We start from the raw sequence: 20,361 nt of genomic DNA, 5'->3' as shown, positions 1-20,361 counted from the left end.
GAGCGGTCAAGGTTTGTAGATGAATATGTTTTCGAGAAATTCCAGAGTAAACAAAAACAAAAATTGGGAAATGAATTCGTTGCTCATGACAAAATTTGACTTGTGAATAATTCATTGGATTGGCGAAATAGATGAAAAACGAATAATTTACTTTTCGAGGGAACTGTGAAGTCAATTGGGGGAGACAATTAACTGGGCACGAGGCAGGAGAAGGTATTGAAAGTAATCGTTGGGCAAGCGTTTCAAAGCTAACCACAAACAAAATAGATTATCCGATTTCTTATCAATAGTACCGCCCGACGGAAATTACTGTTTCGATGGTCATTTAACTTTGGTCCATTGTGATAAGATTTGGGCAAATTACAACGCACCTGTGGAAGATAATGATCGAATTTTAAACTAGATTATGTTGGGTTTTTTTTAAAGCGCGCTTGCAAAATTTATTGACTGCTCTCGGAGGGTTGTCTATAGCTTAAACTGCGTCGCGATCGTAGAATCTTAGTCATTTCTACTCGTCTACACGAACTTTGCACAGGGCGGGCGGATGGCCGGCTGCGTCTCTTCCGGTTCCCTCTAGCAACCCACCCCGGTGAGACCGGTCAGTTCGCACAAGATTCCGGCGAAATCGGACTGGGCACGGTCCTGCAGACCCTGGTCAAATTGCTGCAGGAAGAAAGAGAAAATAAAAGGCGTAAAATGTAAGCCGCTGATCGAAACGAACAAGAAAGTAGACTTACTCCATTGAAAACGATGGTCGGAACAAACGCAGGATTAATCAGATTCGTTCGTCGTTCAGCTTCCAGTTGCAGTTGGGTACCGAGAGGACCTTCAACGCAGGACTCGGCGGCGTTAAGATTCACGCCTGATCGGAAGGCACACTGTAACGAACAAATTGATTTAAATCGATCGTGGCCCATAAATTTCCTCTACTTCCTCTACTTACTTCCCATCCACGCGGATCGGCGGTAAAGCTCATTTGGCACCCGACGTAGTTGATCCGAGTTTGCTGCGTGGGAAGCATGCTGAGAATGCACGATTGAATCCGGTTACCTTCGCATTCGGCGGGACCATGTTGGCAGACGAAACTCTGGCCATTGTTGACGCTCTAAAAATGGTGAGGCAATGTTTCAGTTTTGGTTCTCCCCAGTACCAACCGTATTTGGAAGTGGCGTAATTCAGATTTTCAAAACTAGATCGGATTGCACGCGTTGGTTACGCAGCTGCGGCTATTGTGCGTTGGGAGAGTTTTGCGTTTGACCTTTGGCGCGACTGGCGCGTGGGAATAAAAGTGAAACATTCGCACGTGGTTCCATCACCGATCAACATTCGTATGCGGTGGTAGTGACGGCAACCTTAGTGTGCAACTTGCCACGGATGTATTTAACGGGCAGCAAAGTTGTAAAGTTAAGAATCGCAGGAAAACACACTAAACATGTAGAAACACTTGAACACACTTTGTGCTGCCACAGAGCAAACAAATACAGATGTCCTATATGGCCAATGGGTTTTATGCGCCACAGCGTACCAAGCCGTATAAAGAATGCGTACCTGTGCAAGTTTGAAAGCCAATGCAGAGTGCCAATGCTGTAGAAAAAACTCCCACACTATGATCTATGTTTCTCGCCCGAAAGACAAGATACAAAGCAAAGAAAAACAGGTTTCCTACCCGAGAATATTGCACAAAGTGGCCACAAACCCAACCCGCGACTGCTGTCATTTACTATGGGCTCCGCAAAACAACTTCTGGCTTTCTTCTCAACACAGAATCACGGCCATTTTTCTAACTCCCAACGGCGCGTTCCTAAAAGATGCCGATTGTGCTACGAATACTTACATGGGCCTTGCCGAATGGGACAAAATCGATCGTGACGCTGTTGAGCAGATTCTGGTTCAATGTCATCAGCTGATCCGACACAAAACGCACACTATCCGGGCAGAGATGGGCATAATAAACGTCCACCGTAACCTGCAACAAGCACAAGAACCATTCCCTTAGAGATATTGTTTCACTCTTTTCGAACGGTCTGAAGGGGCTTTACCGGAGTCTGTGCGTGGAGTGGTCCCACATTCACCGCTAGCGTAGCCAGCAATAAACTCGCCAGGATCGTTTGCTTCATGGTCACACCGATCGGATTAGGGGCACGACACACGCTCTGGAAACGCACCGTTCGACTTGAAGGTACTTCGTCAACTGCATTCGTGCGCAGAGGTTTATATTTGTCTAGCCCGCGGTCTCGCCTCGCGACCCACTCGCGCCACTCGTGATCGAGCCACTATTCTGGCCCCAGTTGGACTGCCAATTTTTTTTCCGTATCGCTGGCCACCGGCAAGACCAATCGTTGTCCGTCGTGCCCTACCTACCACAAGCCTAGCGGTGGAGCCGGTTTTTGGGGGGCGCCGTTGGACGCCGAGATTGTGATCACGCCTATCGGGGCGCTAAAAGCCATGACTCTGTGGATGCTTATCCATAGGCCCATTCGCAGGTGTTGGTGGTTGAAGCTGTTGAACCCAAAGCCAGATAAGCTAGAAAAAACCCAAGCCGTGCGAATGGTGCAACGGATGGCCTTCTGTGACGATACTTGTGCATACGATCGTCAAGTTCAATGTTTAATTTTTGTTTTCTTATCAAAAGCTCCAAACGCGTTAAGGCAGAATTTACAACGAAGCAAAGAAATTCGGTCGGTCATTGCACAATCACGTTTATTGAAGGGAGAGATGTCCTGTATTACATGCCATGCCCTGCATTACATAAAGCTGCCAAATTAGTGTCACAGCCTCGGTTCTATTATATTCTGCAATCATATTTGCAACAATCGATGCATCTGCAAGTGATGATGGATCGTCGATGGTGTCTAAGTGATAAGCGATATCGCGTATCATTAGGTTGTCGCGTGGTAATTTTGGGGTAGGTAAGCGAAATTACGTTGATGTTTCGGTAGCTGCCGGTTGCCGGAGAGATACAATGGAAATAATAATTATAAGATACAATTGCCCGGCCACTATCTTGAGATACTCCGTGACGTTAGAGCACCGAATCGAAGACCTGATAAGCGAAGCGTGTTCGGTACAATGTTCAATCATATCAAGTAAGATGCGCCATCCAGACCGAAGCTCGTAGGTCGCCGTACCCGGTCGATGATGTAGATTGCTTTGCTACTGGATGTGAGACTCCCGGAAATGGTTCCTTATTTACTTTCCCCGTAGTTTTCCCGCAGTCGATGTCGATGCTTTATGCTGTGACTTACAAGCGTTCATTAGTATCGGTTACAAATCGCAACACTGTTGCGCAATCGACAAGCGGTATACTTACTGGTCTGGTTCAATTCGCGCAATACATATTCAACGGCAGAGATCACAGTCATAATGACACGGTTTGCCATTTCTTGATGCGTTTCGTGTGACTCCGATGACCCGTTCGAAACGGAACCGTGATGCGCCGGACCGAACAGGAGTTGTTGGGCATTTGTTAAGTGCTCGTGTAACTGCACCATCACGGCGGCCACAGTTTCAGTCATCCCGCGCGTGGAACAACATTTGAGGAACGATTCGTTCAACACTCCACTTAGTTCCTTGAAACATTGCAAGGTATCTTCCAACGCGGATTCCCTGGGTTCGCTCTTCGCTAGGATGGTTCGCACAATACAATTTGTAGCTCTTTGGGGAGTACTATATTCGCCAACTTACCCAAAACAGTGAGCGTGCTGATTAGAACAACCAGAAACAGCTTTCTTACCAGTAGGGCCATTTTACTGGAGCACCCTTACCGGAAGATGCTGTAGATTATATAGAAGAAAATCATGCGGCACGAGCACTCTTCACGTGTTGTTTCGGGAGCCTCGCTACGCAGCAGTAAATCACTTTTCCACCCAATAAATCATACAAATTCCCGGCTTTATGGACCATAAATTCTAACGCTCGATTCAAACATTCCTCCGCTCGTTACGTCATTGACGTATAACAGTTGCTGAGTGACGGACTTCAGCTAGGCATGCGAGCACCACTAGGCACCGTCAAGGTTGTCTACCGACTAGAAAAAACTCAAACAAAAATCGACCATCTCGCGGACAGACTCTTTACTGTCTGACCGTAGTGTTGTAATTCCCGTGGTTTCCATTGTAGTACGTAGTAGTAAACTGAGTAAACGGGTTGAAAGTGAAATAGTAGGCACCAGTGACCAGACCGTAAAGCTGCGCCGCCGATCAAAACACGAATGAAAACAAAGAACTGTTTCTGTCCCTTTCCCTGCACAGATCGGACACGTGCGCGACGTGGGTGTGAGTGCGCTGCGCTGGTGTGTGCGTACGTTTGTTGCCTTTCGGTATCAGCAGACAATTGAAAAAAGAAACCAAACGAGAACAGTGACATTTGAGGATCGGGAGGGCTTTAATCACTGAATCGCAGTTCCATTTTGCAGTGGTGCAGAACCTTTGCGAGTTTCAGCGCTCGGTTGTATCGCTTGATTGCGCAGTGTGGGCTACTGGAGGGCGGAAAACAGACAAGGATCGTCACAATGAAGAAAAAGGTAGGTTTTCGGGTCACACCGACGGGTTGCGACTTCCAAGGATAACGATGACTAACGCACAAACAATGCTTACGACACGCTGTTTCGATTGCAGGTGCTGCTGATGGGCAAGAGTGGCTCGGGGAAGACCAGCATGCGGTCGATCATCTTTGCCAACTACATCGCCAGAGACACCCGGAGGCTGGGCGCTACAAGTGAGCATCCTTCCGAGGGCTGCGGGATGTGAGACTCCCGGAAATGGTTCCTTATTTGCTTTCCCCGTTTGTTTTCCCGCAGTCGATGTTGAACATTCGCATGTCCGGTTCCTCGGCAATCTCGTCCTGAATCTGTGGGACTGTGGTGGTCAGGAGTCGTTCATGGAGCAGTACTTTGCCTCACAGAAAGACAACATCTTCCGCAATGTGGAGGTGTTGATCTACGTGTTCGACGTGGAGAGCCGCGAGCTGGAGAAGGACATGCATTACTATCAATCCTGCCTGGAGGCCCTGCTGGCGAACTCGCGGTACGCGAAGGTCTTTTGCCTCGTGCACAAGATGGACCTGGTGGCGGAGGAACAGCGGGATGTCATCTTTAAGGAGCGCGAGCACGATCTGACGCGTTGCTCGCTGCCGCTGGAATGTACCGTCTTCCGGACCAGTATCTGGGACGAGACGCTGTACCGGGCGTGGAGCAACATCGTGTACCAGCTGATACCGAACGTGAAGGCACTCGAGCACTCGCTCAACTACTTCGCCAACGTGGTCGACGCGGACGAGGTGCTGCTGTTCGAACGGGCAACGTTCCTGGTGATTTCCCACTGCCAGCGGACGCAGCACCGCGATAGCCACCGGTTCGAGAAGGTGTCGAACATTATCAAGCAGTTTAAACTGTCGTGCTCGAAGCTGGGTGCAAAGTTTTCATCGATGGAGGTAAGGAATAGTGCTTTCGCGGCGTTCATTGATACTTTTACGAGTAACACGTATGTGATGGTGGTGATGTCGGACCCGTCAATACCGTCCGAGGCGACGCTGATCAATATCCGGAACGCGCGCAAGTACTTCGAGGAGCTTGAGAACCCGAACAGCAACCTGGACACGAGTGGCAGCCATTCGAGCAACCAGCATCTGCATCACTCCGTCGCCGGGCACACTGGCCATGGTATGGTGAACGGAAGTGCCCATCCAAATCAGTACGCCGGCAGCGGCGGTGGCTACCACCAGTACGCGATCGCTGGTCACGCGCAGCAACAGCAACACCCGCCGCAGCAAGCGCAGCATCACCTGGCGCAGTATCAGGGCTATCATCAAAACAGCAATGCCACATCGAATGCCTATCACTGATACCTGTACCGGAAGAAGTATTACTACTTCCGGTGAAACCTCTAACCTGAATGGACGTGATCTTCCAGACGAGATAAAAAGAGAGACAGAGAGAGACAGAGAGAGAGAGAGAAAGTGGAATAACTAACCTTGTACCGTGCGTTCCATTGGCGCTTCCTTCCTTCACTAATGGCTACTCGGTACCGGGCGCGGCGGCCGTTGGAGGAACGCGAGAAAGGAATCCTATTGACCGGCCGATGGAAAAAATTGGAAGAGCACAGTCGAACAGATCAGTCAATAAGTTGCTAAGTCAGTGGTTGCTTTGGGAATCGATAGAAAAGCGAGGCGCCCGCCTACTGCGCCGATAGTCCTCACTGTTGTTACTCGTTTGTTTTCAAGAGTTTTGTTCACGCCTTCTCGATCGAAAAGCGAGCCACGTTGCCGTTGTCGTCGGTGTTTGTTGTTGATCGTGTGTTATGAGCTCCCGAAATTGTTTTCTAGCGATTAGATTTTCTGTTTATCCCTCTTTTTTATATGAATAAGATTTATTGTCAAAGAATCGCTTTTATAATGCGCTGCCGCAGCCCAACCCGCCATATATTACTTCCGCTTTTCCCCGACGGTGCCAGCGCACGGCGAGTGGGCAGAAACCTTCTTCATATCCTCTCCGTAGTTCCCCGTAACAAAGCGGCGTATCGGGGCAAGACTAAGTCGGACCAACCGGACAATGCTATACCTCCATGCTCCTCATCCTATCGTGCAATCCTAGCGGGTGTGTAACGGGAAGGGACAACAAGCTGTGACTTGTGGTGGGGGAAAATTAAGTCACAGCTCAATCTAACGGATCAAAACCTGTAAACTGATTAGGGAACACAAATGAAATGCAGACATCAAACTTTATATGTAATAGAAGATACACAATGAACGGTCAGCGCGTGGAACGGATGAACTGAAGGGAAAGCCAAACTACAGACAAATACAAAATATATGCAAAACTTACAATAATCGACACTGGGAATCGTTCTTTGTTGTGCCCTTTTCAAGTGCAATTTCGAGTTCGCGAAACCGGAAAAATAAAACAAAATGGGTCGTACCTCTGGCTGAATTAACTCTTTCTAGCATTTTTTATAATATAAAAATCTTGTAATGTCGGTAACGATTGAAATGGTTTCGGTTCGCTTCGGCCCCGGTTTGCCTCTCCTTCGCAAACAAAGCGTAACGAAGGAATAGGCTTTCATGCGCATCAAATCACAGCCAAACTCGCACCCCGCTATCAAATCTTATCAGTGTGGTGCCTCTCTCGACCACTATCGCCGAGCCGTCGTCGGCAGACTCATTGCGTCAGGCCGCGGGTTCGGGTCGAACTCCGGTGTAGCTCGAGGGTCCGCAGTCCAGCGTGAAGCTCATCCTCGTCGGTGTTGTTACGAACCGTGATCCGGGAGTGATTGGCAAAGTGCAAATTTTCGATCGTATGTTACAAGTTTTCGTCCCGCATTCTGCGAGCGTTCGGAACAAGTTTCTAGAACAGTTTAATTTGTGCCTGTGCAAATTAATAAGCATTGCACGTGCTTGTTATGAACCTCGAATTTGGTTGCCCAGAAAGTTCTAAAACGTTGTCTTATGATTGCTAATGTTTGGAATCAAAATCGTGAATGAAAACATGAAAACGAGAGTGACCTTCTAATAGCCGCGTCGCGATTCCATCGTTCCGCCTGATTTTATCCATTCGTCTACCACTGTCCGTCAAACGGGTTAACTTTATACGGTTTCCCTCCGAGCCACGTGCGAGCCAATGTGTGCGTAAGCGTGTGGAGCAGCATGGTTGTTTACTAGAGACTCCTCTCGGATTCGTGACGTAATGTGGCGTGGCACCCGTGTGCGTTTCGGATCATACCATGCGGAGTGTGTGCGTGTGGAGCTTGATTTGGAGCTGTCGAGGTGGTGGATGGCCGCCCTTCGGCCGCCAACAAACGATGACGCTGTTTACGATCGCGATCTTGTGTTTGCAGTGTGGCCGAAAGAGCTGCTCCTATTAGTAGCTTTAGTGTCAATTTTGGGTGTTAATTTTGTATTTTTTTTATATTAAGTGTCTATCAGCCGGTTGCCGAGTGCAGCGTGTGGTTAGTTGAGTGAAAATGAAACTCGTCGGACGGTAATACGGTGCATTGTGCTGCGTCAGCCTCAGCGATCGTGCGATCGAACTGCACAAAGTCGAGTCATGGAGCGCATTCTGCGAGGTGTGATGCGATACCGGCACTCCACCCGGGAACAGATGGTACAGGAGTTCCGGAAAGTTCGGGACAACCCACAGGTATGATGCCACTTTCGTCCAATCCATCAATGGCAATGACCTTTCGAACCCTTTTCTGTCTTTCCTGCGTAGCCCAAAGCCGTATTCTTCACCTGTATGGACAGCAGGATGATTCCGACTCGGTTCACCGAGACACACGTTGGCGACATGTTTGTGGTGCGAAACGCCGGCAATCTGGTGCCGCACGCTGAACACTTTCAGGACGAGTATTTTAGCTGCGAGCCGGCGGCTCTCGAATTGGGCTGCGTGGTCAACAACATCAAACACATAATCGTGTGCGGCCACAGCGATTGCAAAGCAATGAATCTTCTGTACCAGCTTAAAGATCCCGAGTTTGCATCACTGGTAAGTAGCGAGTAGTAGCGAATGTGCGATCCTGCTCTACTGATCGGCTTCTCTGTCGCCAGGACAATCGCCGGATATCGCCGTTGCGGGCGTGGCTCTGCGAGCACGCCAACACCAGCTTGGATAAGTTTCAAAACCTGAAGCAGATTGGGCTCGATAAACCGCTGATCTTTTCGTCCGAGACGCCGCTGCGCAAGTTTGTGGCGTACATCGATCCGGAGAACAATTTCGCGATAGAGGACAAGCTGTCGCAGGTGAACACGCTGCAGCAGATCGAGAACATTGCTTCGTACGGGTTCCTGAAGCGGCGGCTCGAATCGCACGATCTGCACATTCACGCCCTCTGGTTCGACATCTACACCGGGGACATTTACTTTTTCAGCCGCAACTCGAAGCGATTCATTGCAATCGACGAAAGTTCCATCGAGCGATTGCAGGACGAGGTACGGCGGTACTATTCGTGATTCTGTGTTAGACAGTGGGAAGATAAGGCGCTTATAAAGTTGCTTCCGGGCACGGGTTTTATGATTTGTAACAGAGTTAGTGTCGATTGTTATCAGCTTGTTGGCTGGAGGGAGAGAGAAAGAGAAAGGAAAGTTACACAATGCGTCGTAAGCGGTTAAAGGTGTTCAAAGGCCTTAGAAACTGTGCAAAAGTGATCGTTCTGTGGCTTACAGATGTTTATGCTATTGTTGCTTTTTACGCTGACTAGAATGCTTTTTCTACATACTGTTATGAGTTATATTTTTATAATCAATACACCTTGTTGACACGTGTGGCGTTGGAAGAAGGATAAAGAAAATAATTACTTTTCCATTTTAAGGTTAGGGAACGCGACAGGAACTAGTTCGCTTTACACAAGATTGGTGCAATCATGAAACAACATTGCCACACAGCATGACCGGTCTAATGCTCTGAGATTTTAAGCTCCATTGCTAAACCAAAGCACAAATGCAATGAATAATAAAACAATGCATTTAAAGCAAAACTTTAATCGTATTGCTGTTAGCGTATTAATTACTTAAGAAATTTGGGAGGTTTTGGGGATTGGCCAAACAGGGGGTTGGCGCGTGGTCAGTTACAAAAAATAGCTGAATTTTTCGGGTGTAGTGTGTTGCATACTTTCAGGCGCAACGCCAAACGCTTCAGCCAGGACACACCTAACGAATCAACGGATGCCTCGTGGTTATGGCTCTCTGTGGTGATCTTAATACCGATCTAAATTTGGTGCTTCATTTGTGTTCGCTTAAAATCCGTTTTTAACACGGAACAAAAAACCCACTAATCGTGAAGCGTAACTCACTCCCCGTTCTGAGTGGGAGATCGCGAAACCACCCACACGCCCTTCGTTCTCGATCATGCGCAGATTCCTTTTTGCGGCAGATTGGTTTCATGCGAAAAAAACCCATAAAAACCCAATGCTCCGATGGTTGGCCTTGGATTGGGTGGGAAAAACGGAGGCCTCCCGGAGTATCGGTCGAAGGCACGACGGTTTCGCCACTGGGCGGGGGTTGCAAATAATACGGAAATTGAAAATGTTTAAAAATAGAACAATCACTCCGTTCATGGCAATACACATGTGGCACGCGGTTATCGCGCACACCGCACACAAACACACAGTCTGGCCTATTCGGTGCCGGTGCCGGTGCCTGAGCACAGATCGGTCCGTAGCATGAAATTTTCGCAAGATCATTTTCAAACTTTCATTTCCTCCGCCGCACCACGATCGCTCGGCGAAACTCGATCCTCCTAATGCGCGGCCGCCGCCGAAGGGGCATCAAATGGCTTCGAGCGAGCAATTCGTGGGCTAAAGCAAAGCACAAAAAAATCTGCCAAATACTTGGATTGGTCACAGACCGACCAAAAAAACCGGCCCCGGAGCGGATTAATGAGTGGAACGGCCAATTGCTGGTGAAACGCAATTGTGGGAAGCACAACATAAAAACAATTGCTAGCAAAAGTAATTTAGAAAGTTGACTAATGATGTCCAGCCGACACCGGGGACACCGACCACACCACCGCGCCGCCACCGCGTGGTCGGTGATCGCGACACAACCCACACACTGAAACCAACAAAAAAAACGGCAAATCCATTTGCGTCACGTCGGTGTGGGTGGCAGACGCGACGTGACAAAAAATGCGCACCAAAATCAAACCCCAAGACGGCCGAGAATGGCCAAATCCGTCTTCCGACCTTCTTTTGGCGTCCGAAAGCGTTCGACTTCGTTTCCCTCTTGCTGCTTGATTTAGATTTTCTCGGCAAGCCCTTCGGCGCGGAACAATAGACGAGGGAAGGTCGACGGACGATCGAACACACACACACACGCGGCCAAAGAATGTTGTGTCACCGAAGAAGCCACGCTGCTTGGGATTGGCCGTAGAAAAACTAGATTTGGCTTCAGGTTCAGGGTGGATGCAAGGATACGAGGGTCCGGCTGCTGTGGGTCCACCAGGTTGATGACCCCCTCGACACGGTGGCGCACTGGAGTGGCTACCATCCGTTCCGTTGGCCAACATTCCTATCCGGGTGCCGTCGGGCGTCGCGCCCCGGAACTGGGTCACGGTGGCCACGGTGTCTGCCCTACCCCCTTCCCCCGCCGAGTGCATAATTAAAATTATCAGTCACTGCACGCCCCATCGGCCGTCCGGAAGCGACTGAAACGAGTCTCAATTAGAACCGGAACTGCCCCCAGACAGGACAGGAAGCCGGACCGGTACTGGCCGTACCGAAAGAAGCAGAGGGCCAGTGAATGAAACGGAGTCCGAGAGAGGCAGAGGGAGAGCGCGATGGGCCACGTTGTTGCGCTGATTCCTATCACCCGGTCCGAGAGAGACCGGTAATTAGAACCCCGGGCCCGGAAGTGGTTGCACATGGAGACTACGTGCACCGCGCCCGGCGTGGCGATCTTATCACGGAGCTGCGGAAGCTGCAACAGTTATCCACTGCCCACTGGAGCATGCCGTGCCGTCCATCCGGCTCGGGGTTCCGGGAGGGAACAGACGGGTACAAGATTCCTGTCATCTTCCCGTTACCTGCGACACTGGGATGGCGATGATTAACAGAGGGTCCGAGATTGATAGGCCGAGCGTACTGATTGTCCGTTAGGCGACGGAAGGATGTTATCACCTCAAAGTCGGCCGAAGGTCTTGCGGTGTCCGCGAAAGCGACAGCGCGGAAGTCCCCGTGCCCGATCCGGTCCGGGGAGTGACCAACCAACGACATCCGGCCGATTACTTCATCTATTCGGTCGCTTTATTTGCTTTCGTGCGAACCACGCCGCCGGGGCCGAGTTTATTGCTCTCATGTGTCTCAAAAATAAACATGTGCACAGCGCGGCGTCCCACTCGCGAATCGCGCAGCGCGAACCGTGCGCGTGTGCGCGCGGGATTCGGGGACGTCTGCTTCCTGAGTCGGCGGCGGCGTCATCGCCATCGTCTGGTGTCTGGTTTTCGGTGCGCCCCAACTAGGGAAAGAAACCCCTAGACGAGAGGCGGTTTATGTGCGTGTCTGAGGCGACAGTTTTAATTTGGAACCCACGGCACGGTACCGTTTTCGCAGGCGGGGAACGGACTAGCGCGGCCGTTCTCATCAACGTGTGGGCACAGGGGGCGTTGGTATTATTGGTCCGCAGTGCTTTCGAGGGTCAATCTTTTTCGTCAAGGTTGTCCGGGTCGGAATCGTATTCAATTTGAAGCTCAATTGCTTCGGCGCAGTGATCGGGAGTGATCGCCGGCACTTCTAAGAATCCTGATAAATGACAAAGTAACAGCAGAGCATAGCCGCTATTCGATTTGTTGCCTACCTTCAGGCGTTTGCCACGAGGAACTGTAATCACCAATCAGCGCAGTTGGTTGATTCAAGTTCACGAAAGGGGTAGCTTTTTCGGTAATGTTCGAGTGAATGCTTTCTGGAAGTGGAACCAGGAAGCAGCTGCGTTGCCCACCAGAGTCACATTGGGTACTTCGCGGGATGTTTCTTCCCTGCTAACCAGTGTGATAGTTGCCGTTTCTATTACCACCCCGCCGGGTTCCCTCGTGTGTGCTATTTGCTGAAAGCGCCGCGAATGTGGAACATAACTGTTGTTTGCTTACGTCAAACACCATATGCCATAGTGCGCCGCTATGGCCCTTGCCTTGCCGCTGCGCTGGCTGGCTGCCCGGTAACGAACGTCTTCTAGCGGCCAACGCCAACCAAAAAAGCAAAAAACAACCGCGTACCGTGCAAGGGTTTCGCACACAACATCCGCTCGCGCGGTGCCAGATATCTTCGACACCAGTGTGATAATTTCGCTGTAAATGTCGGACGCCCATGGCTGGCAGTGTGAGTGTCCGCCAGCGAGTTGATAACAGATGATCGCGAGAAGATCGTCTGCGCCGCACGCACACCGCAGCATCATCCGCACGCTCTCGCACACACCTAAGGTCGGGACCGCCAGCGCAGCTGACAGCAGTACGTCAGTCCGCGCTCTTAAAGGGTCTGCGTTCTGACTGCGATGACGTAAGCAGTCAGCGATCGTCGGCGGTTGATCGTCGGCAGGAGGTGGTAGTTGAGCCCCGCCACCCGTCTGCGGTCTCCATGTATTGGGGAAACGTACCAACGCACATACACAGCGATCGTGGGCTTTGCAGAGTCGGCAGATCGCTACCAGGGGCCCGTTCTGATAACTTCCTTCGAATATCTGACTCTCTCTCGCTAGCGCAACGTCGCTATTTTCGCTTTGTAGCGAAACCTCCGCATCGCAAGAGTACATTTAAAATTTAAATACCCGCGGCTGCCGCGAGAGCTGCCGATAATAGCACGGATTCACCCACTGAACTCCCGCTCGACATAGGAAGGATGGACGCGAAGCTAAATACTTCCGCCGCGCGGTGCGCTACGGAAGCGGGCTGCACGAAACAACGCGTCCGAAACGGGGTACGGCAGAGAGCCAAGCGGTTGTGCGGACCGCGAAACCGAATAAGAAAACAACACATGGGTGAGCAGAATTTGAATAATCAAAGCGTGGTCGCCCCGCCGTGGCCTTGGCTGGGTGCGCGCTTCTCGGCGATCGCCGACACCCAACTTCAAGAGGGCCGGAGTTGCAAACCGGGCACGATCACTCGCCCGGTCCACCCAGCCTGTTGGTCAGTCGGAGTGATGATCGATTCGTTCATCTTCCAGTTCACGTACAGTACAGAACCGGGCCAGGCCAATTGCTGCCTGGCTGGCAAGGGTGCTACTTTTTGCGCTTCCGTGCGAACGTTTTCGAACTGACGACGGACACCCAAGTTACGTTTGTTTCGAAGATCATGTCCAAAGGGCACTCCTATGATGCGCTACCATCGTACGCCCATAGCCGAAACTACTACTAGCGGAGGTCAGAAATAAAGCCTGAATTCTCGAGCCTCAGAGGTCAATCGAATTATTACGAGACCGTATCCGGGGGCGGGAGTAACAACTGTCGATTTCGAAAATGTGTTCCATATATAATTCCAATTTTCGAAAAAGCCCGCAGTTGAAGCTTTCAATCTTGGAAGCTTCCTTTGGAGCTTTGTACCTTTCGAAAAGCTCATCGAACTCGTGTGGCTAAAGCGGTAAGTGCGAACTATGCGATCCTATTATTATTATGCGATTGTTTATGAATGATCTTGTGAGTTATGTGTAATCGCCAAAGACCATCATCAAAAATGTTTGGCACGTGGCAAATCTATTGTTCGTAGCTGGTTTCTTACTCTATTACCATTGCCGTATTGCACCACCCCAGATCCCACAGTATTTTTAAGCTTTTCGACCCCTTTTTGTCCTCTTCCGGGGCGATTGATGTGAAAATCGAACCGCAAAACCGACCGGACTTGGGTGCAGGCGAAAAGTGCCACAGAATCTCAGAATCCTTCACCGAAATCCATCCCCTGGGTCAGTTTGGCCGCGAAAGTCCACGCGGCCGCGGCTGATTTATTGGCCGGCGTTTTGCCGCTCTTGGCGACCCCCGACACCGACCGTTCGTCAGGCCGGTCCAGTCCAGTAATTTTATTCAAATTTCAAGTTCAACACACAAACCGTCCCCGACAGAGAGAGCGAGCGAGAGAATCCTGGCCGTGGCCGATGCATTCCCAGCGTGCAATGGCCCCGCAGGATGAAAATGTGGCTCGACGACGGGATAGCCGGGACACCGGGTACGGCCGCAGGAACCGGAATGGCGGGTGAATGGCCCACCGAGGCGGTCGACCTACCCGAATGCTGCGGCTTCCATTCGGGAAAAGCGCCCCCCGATCATTTCTGGATTTTGCACAAACACACACACGGGCACACACAGTCAGGGAGGAAACGGCGAACACGATCGACCGCCCAGAACGATCCTTAAACACACCGCTTTCTCTCGTGCTCTTTCCGCGCCCCTCTTTGCCGAGCCCTCACGCACGCAACGGCTCGACGCGGCCGACCTTTCTTCGCTCTCACACATGCGCACGGCGCACGCACACCGGCGTGCGAGAAAGAGTGTGCAAAAACGGCTCCCACAAGCCGAAAGCGACGCCCGAAAGTCCCGAACGAAAGCAAACCAAAAAGGAAAGAACAGAAAGAAAAACCGGGAATCCCGCGGAAAAGGCGGTGGAAAAAAGAAACCCCCTCACGTCAGCCGCGATTCGCGAGAAGCAATGGGCCAAACAAAAACAAAATTAACAACAGCGAGCCAGCGGCGGCCAAACCAAACAACGCCGAACCGAAGCCCTAATATAGGGAAGAAGGCGCATCAGATGTTGCTGGCCTGGCCGGCCCCAAATAAAAGGAGAAACGAAGCAACAGCAGAAGCAGCATCAGGCAACAGGAACACAAAACGAAACAGCATAAGAAAAGGGAAGAAAAGAGCAGAAAAGAGGCGAACCGAAAGCAAGAAGGCAAGAAACCCAAACTCCACACACAATGAGACGAGACCAAAGCGAAACAGCGCCGATCCGAGCCCCGCCGAGCCCGAAATGAAAGGAGTGAAAAGATCGCCCATAGCCTTTTCCGGGCACAGAGCAACGCCGCATTCCTTTCTCGAAAAATTCCCACACATTCCAGCGCCATAGCCTTTTTCTGCTGACTGGCTCCCCGGGTCGGCGGCACGTGGTGGGTCGCCGGGTGGGTGGTGGTGGTGGTGATCGTCTTGGTTGCCCATTTCTTTTTCGCCTTGTTCCGTCGCACTCTTCGCGCCGACCAGCGCCGGTCGGCCGTGCCGCTCGCCGCACTCTCAGCATCCGAATTCGGGGCCCCCGGGGCCGGGGCAGGTTGTTGGACCGATCGCCATGGGGACGGCGGGGCGGCTGTGGTCGCTGCGGGCGGGGCTTTGATGAAGATAAGATGAAGGAGCTGAAGCGGCGAAGCCGCTAAAAACCGGCGAGCGCCACCACGGCGAGCGACGGGCCCCACCGCGGGGAGTAGGTAACGGGGGGCCGCTTAATGCCGCTATCTGGCAAAGGGCGGCCTCCAGAATGGGGAAACGGCGAAACGACCAACAAGTCGCCCGTGCGCGTGTGCCCGTGTGTGTGTGCGCTCAAACCGGTAGAATGCAAAGACCCCGACGAGAAGCCTCTTGGCGGCCCTCGATTTGGCATTGAAGTGTCTGATCTTTTTCCTTTTAAATTGAACATTCCTTCGGCGAGAGAAAGAGAGGGAGAGAGAGAGAGAGCGGGAGAGACAGAAAGAGATGCGTCGCCCTGCAGGTTGGGACCGAACGGCACCAAAGTTCTAGGCAACGTCGCGGCGCGATCCACTGCGAAGATCCAGCAGTCCAGCGGTCTAGCGAAACCGGAACGCTACCGTTAGTTGCGGGGGGTTCCGTGGAGATGGTTGACAAGTTTGGGCCGACACCAAATAAACCCCCAGCCCACCTACCGGCAATGGGACCGTTGTCGCCAAACGGTGAAGGTACTTGGTACTTCGGTTTGCATATTCCCGCGTTTTGCCGGCCCCCAACCGTACGGCCACCGGCGCCAGTATCGCTGCTGGCTTGGCCTCCGCACGAGAGATCCTGCACGCTACAGGGTAAATTACAGGGCCCAACTCGAAAAACCCTTTATTTGTGCGGCCGACGCGCCCCGTGTTCGGAGCGAGGCGCCAACCGTTAATAAAGGGCGAGTCCGAGTCCGGCTGGGAAGATCCTCCTCGGTCTGGTGATGAGTTGCTGCGGGCTGCTGGCAATTCGCTTTGGCTTTCTAATGGCGATGATGCCCGCCGTTGGTATCTGAATGGGCGATGTATCTTCCGTTTTTTGTTGCTTCTCATTTTATTGAAATATTGTTATTTATTGTTACTTATTTTCTTATTCATACGATCTGCTTCAACCGTTTGAATCAAGTACGCACTCTTGGCAATGCGCAAGGTTCAGTGATCTCAGCAGGCGTGACCGTTACTCCAACATACACTGACGCTTCTTCACACTGTATTAGTTTGAAGTAGATCTCTACGCAAAGTACCATCAGGAATGTTTCCTTGTTGAGATGCACCTTAACCGGAAATACACCTTCGGCGTCGAACTGCGAAATTTCGTATAATACCTTATCAATGTTATCCTTCATAGTTTGAGGATTAAACAGTAAAATATGGTGCAGAAAAAGTCCTTCTGGAGAGCTTTACAGCAAACTTTGCTTCGATATTTGATGAGTCATTGTTGCATTTTTAGCACCAACAAACCTGACAACCCCTTTTCTACAAACCATAACCTAATTCTTACCTTTTACTAAGCCGTAACCTTAATCTCGGCCTAACCATGCTCGCACCGCATTCTTCTCGTTCTCATTCTCATTCAACATAGTTTGTAAAGTGGTTCCAATATTCTTGTTTCATGGACTTCGGTAATTTGACGTTTCTTTCTGTGTGTCAACTGGTGACAGTTTTGTTGTGTGTAGGGTTCGAAAGCAATTGGGCTAAGTGAACTTTAATCCACTGCAATGTTAACTGCAACTTTAATCCACTGCATCTTTAACACTGGGGGTGTTTCAATATTATTACTACGTGAATGTTGAGAAACTTTTGATAGATCCTGAAACGGCTTCTCTGTTTTTTATTCATTTGTTCTAATTTTCCACTTATTATTCTGAGTATGTAGTGTTTGTAAGTTTGTTCCAATGCGATCAGGATCAGATAGGTAGATGTTGAAGAGATTTGAGGAAAGAACGCTACCTTGGGGGTCAACGAAACAGGTCATCCTTGGCGGCCAAGCGAATCCTTCCGCAAAATTGGGATTACTAGAGACCATAGACCAGAAAAACCGTAAGCAAAATGTTGCAAAAAAACATCCACAAAGATTCGATAAGAATCGCCGCCAAACCGCTTAAATATTCAATCACCTTTTAAGCGAAATTCGAAAAAAAAAACGGAACACAACACTACGGGGCCGAGTCCGAGGTTGTTGTTCCGCAGGGTTTTTTTTGTGGTCTCTCTATTTCACCATTTTGGAAACCGTTTGTTTTCGCCGGGTCTTTGGCCTGGGACACCCTGGGAGGCCTTTGTTTATTTTCTCCGATTATTCGTCACTCGCCGTCGAGTTGCGCGTTTGCGACGGCGGCCGAGAGTCGCGCGGATAGACGGAAAACCAATAAAAAAGACAAAACACATACACACACACGCAAACGCACAAATTCCTTCATTTGGGGTTCCGCCGTTTGAAACTGTGAATGATTATTCAAATGACTCCGGCGACACACGAACAGCTTGACCTTTCTCTCGTGCTCTCTCTGTCTCGCTCTCTGGGCTCTGTTTTTAATGCTTAATCTCTGTCCTTCTCACTTTCTTCATTATTGCGTTTTACATCCTTCTTTCTCTCTCTCTATCTTTCTTCTTCTCTTTCCGGTGTGCTTCTTGGCATTCCCGTTGTTTGCCGTCTCTTTCGCGGCTACTAACTTCGACTGCATTCCAGCCGTACGGCGCAGACCCACGGAATACAACAAAAAAAAAAACGCCAGGGGAAAAGCCTCGGCCTCGTCCTGAGAGACTTTCATTCAACAAAACAACGCACTCGGTGTGGCCTTGTCTTGTTCGCAGCGAAAGAATGTCACATCCCGTTAGAAAGTCGTTTGTGGGGCGCAGGCCACCCCGATGACGATGGGCGGCCTGAATGATGGCCGTGGCACCCAAGTGACACTCAAGTGATGCATGGGAAAATCAAGCGTCTCGGATCCGGAAACCAGCAAAACACCGGCCGCCACCGCAATTCTAAAAGTCTACCAAAGGATGCAGCCCGCCAACGGCTCCGAAAGCCCAGCCAGCCAGCAAGGGGAACTGTGATGTCAGCTGAAGTTGAAACGTACCAAATTCCAACCGACAATCGGCACTCTACAATGTATTTTCAAGCGCACACTCATGTTGTTGTTTCGCGCCCAAAAGGGACAACAGCAAAGGCGAGACAATGAAATTGACCCACAGGGTGGTTGAAACGGGGCGGCACATAACATGCTCGCTTGTTTACCTCCGTTTCTCCACGTTCGGGCATCCGGGACCCGGAACCGGTCGCGCCAATTCCTAGAAGTCTGCACGTGCGCGTAATCTGACGCAGAAGATGTCGCGCAAGGCGCCCCTTTTTCTCGACCCGAGATGACAAAATCCGGCGCGTCTAACGATCCGGCGCGTCGGCCGGCAGGCAAGAAGGAAAAGGCAGCAAAACAATAAAAACTCACTCACAATTGGTGGGTTCTTGAGCTGGTGCAAGAAATAATAATGCCCAATCCTCATAATGATGGCCGCGGAACGGTGCGAAGATGGCGTGAAGCAAGACGAGCCACTCCACAAGCGACCAAACGGGGGAGACCTCAGGTATTGGCCCCGCCGCCTGGACTCCAAAGCCGGGCCGGGACGGTTTGGAATGTCGGGGTGTAGTATCCACAGCCTGACGCTGCCGCTACTGCCGCCACTGCTGAATACAAATGCGAATGCGATGCGCTTCTTCGGCTGGATCCGGAATAGGCCCTTGCATAAGTAGCACCGGGCAGCGCGACGCGGTGCGGCGGGGACGCGCCTCACCTCAGGTGGCGGAGGTGGCGGAATGGCAGGCGATAGAGAACGAAGAGCGTTTCTCAGGTTTCAGCAACCACTGCAACATTCCTGACGATATATTCCTAAAACAGCGCGCCGACCACGTTCCCTCGATTCGATTGCCTGCCAGATTCCTGGAGGCATCCCCGCTCGCCGCTCGCCGGGTCCAACAATACCTGAACATTGATTGTCCCTCTCTCTCTCTCTGTCTCTCTTTTACCCTTTCTCTCTGTCTCTCTCTATGCTTGGTAGCACTTGCCGCGCGTGTGTTTCTTGCTGTCTTTCTCCATTCGATTGGCTGTCGGCTCCATGTTACTCCAGGACCGCCGCAGAGACCGCTCCCAAAGAGGGCTCCCGAAATGGTCACAACACAGCGGAGGACACTACCAACACACACACACAAACGCCGGACACTGGCCGCATTGGAATGTATCGGCTCCCGGACCGCCGCCGGTGGGTACCTTTCGCCCGGGTTCCAGGAGCGGCCGCCGGAGAGCTTTCTAAAACAAAATTGACCGCGTCTGCGAAAGCACCGAAAAGTGTGCCCAGCTCAGCCGAGGAGGTGTCGGGAGTGTGCGCCATCGAGGAATGCACTTCTCGGCCGGGCGCGGACCGCGACCCGGGACGATTTGACAGAGGTTTTTGACCTTGAGGAAAGGGTTGCCCGGCGAATGTTTAGAGCGTAGCGCCTCCAGGAAGGCTCTGGTCGTGAGCGTGTGGTTGTGTGCCGAAGACGGATCTTGGACTAGCCAGGCCGCTCGTGACCCGGCACGGAATTTAGCATCATGTAACGGGCGCTTGCTCAGAGTCGAGCGCCGCGGCCTCCAGGGATGTGGTGTGTTGCCAATTCTTCGTTTCACCCGATCCGAGGGGTCTTTTCGCGAAAGGTCTGCGCTCT

The 20,361-nt window shown here is 51.2% G+C and overlaps 4 protein-coding genes across 5 annotated transcripts; 2 read left to right on the top strand and 2 right to left on the bottom strand.

Annotated features, from left to right (window-relative positions):
- Positions 1–417: 417 nt before the first annotated feature.
- On the bottom strand, positions 418–2,234 carry LOC128272199 (GILT-like protein 1). Its single transcript, XM_053009959.1, has 5 exons — positions 2,040–2,234; positions 1,835–1,966; positions 944–1,105; positions 738–878; positions 418–663 (listed from the first exon to the last, which is right to left on the bottom strand). Exons 1-5 carry the CDS (start codon positions 2,115–2,117, stop codon positions 574–576), a joined length of 603 nt encoding a protein of 200 aa, XP_052865919.1. The 5' UTR covers positions 2,118–2,234; the 3' UTR covers positions 418–573.
- A 448-nt stretch (positions 2,235–2,682) lies between these two features.
- On the bottom strand, positions 2,683–3,795 carry LOC128273601 (uncharacterized). 2 transcript variants are annotated; one of them, XR_008269266.1, is made up of 3 exons: positions 3,685–3,795; positions 3,311–3,622; positions 2,683–3,240 (listed from the first exon to the last, which is right to left on the bottom strand). XR_008269266.1 is itself a non-coding variant. In XM_053011604.1 (3 exons), the coding sequence occupies exons 1-3, from the start codon at positions 3,743–3,745 to the stop codon at positions 3,230–3,232; spliced, it is 378 nt and encodes a 125-aa protein (XP_052867564.1). In that variant the 5' UTR covers positions 3,746–3,795; the 3' UTR covers positions 2,683–3,229. The 2 variants fall into 2 exon arrangements, 1 of the variants encoding a protein (XP_052867564.1); XM_053011604.1 differs by having other exon boundaries at positions 2,683–3,234.
- Positions 3,796–4,086: 291 nt separating this feature from the next.
- LOC128275245 (ras-related GTP-binding protein A) lies at positions 4,087–5,938 on the top strand. The gene is made up of 3 exons (XM_053013677.1): positions 4,087–4,522; positions 4,617–4,716; positions 4,799–5,938. Exons 1-3 carry the CDS (start codon positions 4,511–4,513, stop codon positions 5,839–5,841), a joined length of 1,155 nt encoding a protein of 384 aa, XP_052869637.1. The 5' UTR covers positions 4,087–4,510; the 3' UTR covers positions 5,842–5,938.
- Positions 5,939–8,038: 2,100 nt separating this feature from the next.
- LOC128272722 (beta carbonic anhydrase 1-like) lies at positions 8,039–9,421 on the top strand. The gene is made up of 3 exons (XM_053010589.1): positions 8,039–8,131; positions 8,204–8,476; positions 8,539–9,421. Exons 1-3 carry the CDS (start codon positions 8,039–8,041, stop codon positions 8,938–8,940), a joined length of 768 nt encoding a protein of 255 aa, XP_052866549.1. The 3' UTR covers positions 8,941–9,421.
- Positions 9,422–20,361: the final 10,940 nt, after the last annotated feature.

The sequence above is a fragment of the Anopheles cruzii genome, chromosome 3, assembly GCF_943734635.1.
Source record: "Anopheles cruzii chromosome 3, idAnoCruzAS_RS32_06, whole genome shotgun sequence".
Lineage (NCBI taxonomy): Eukaryota > Metazoa > Arthropoda > Insecta > Diptera > Culicidae > Anopheles > Anopheles cruzii.
Note: the sequence above shows the minus strand (reverse complement) of the source record. Positions and strands in the feature narration are given on the sequence as shown.

Bases quoted from the DNA above. Each gene is read 5' to 3' on its own strand.
- LOC128272199 (XM_053009959.1), bottom strand. From the start codon at position 2,117: ATGAAGCAAACGATCCTGGCGAGTTTATTGCTGGCTACGCTAGCGGTG. The intron at 1,106-1,834 runs GTAAGTATTCGT...CACCATTTTTAG, and splicing joins TCCCATTCGGCAAGGCCCAT to AGCGTCAACAATGGCCAGAG. The intron at 879-943 runs GTAAGTAGAGGA...TGTTCGTTACAG, and splicing joins CCGATCCGCGTGGATGGGAA to TGTGCCTTCCGATCAGGCGT.
- LOC128273601 (XM_053011604.1), bottom strand. From the start codon at position 3,745: ATGGCCCTACTGGTAAGAAAGCTGTTTCTGGTTGTTCTAATCAGCACG. The intron at 3,623-3,684 runs GTAAGTTGGCGA...GAACCATCCTAG, and splicing joins CAGCACGCTCACTGTTTTGG to CGAAGAGCGAACCCAGGGAA.
- LOC128275245 (XM_053013677.1), top strand. The intron at 4,717-4,798 runs GTGAGCATCCTT...GTTTTCCCGCAG, and splicing joins CCGGAGGCTGGGCGCTACAA to TCGATGTTGAACATTCGCAT.
- LOC128272722 (XM_053010589.1), top strand. From the start codon at position 8,039: ATGGAGCGCATTCTGCGAGGTGTGATGCGATACCGGCACTCCACCCGG. The intron at 8,132-8,203 runs GTATGATGCCAC...TTTCCTGCGTAG, and splicing joins AAGTTCGGGACAACCCACAG to CCCAAAGCCGTATTCTTCAC. The intron at 8,477-8,538 runs GTAAGTAGCGAG...CTCTGTCGCCAG, and splicing joins ATCCCGAGTTTGCATCACTG to GACAATCGCCGGATATCGCC.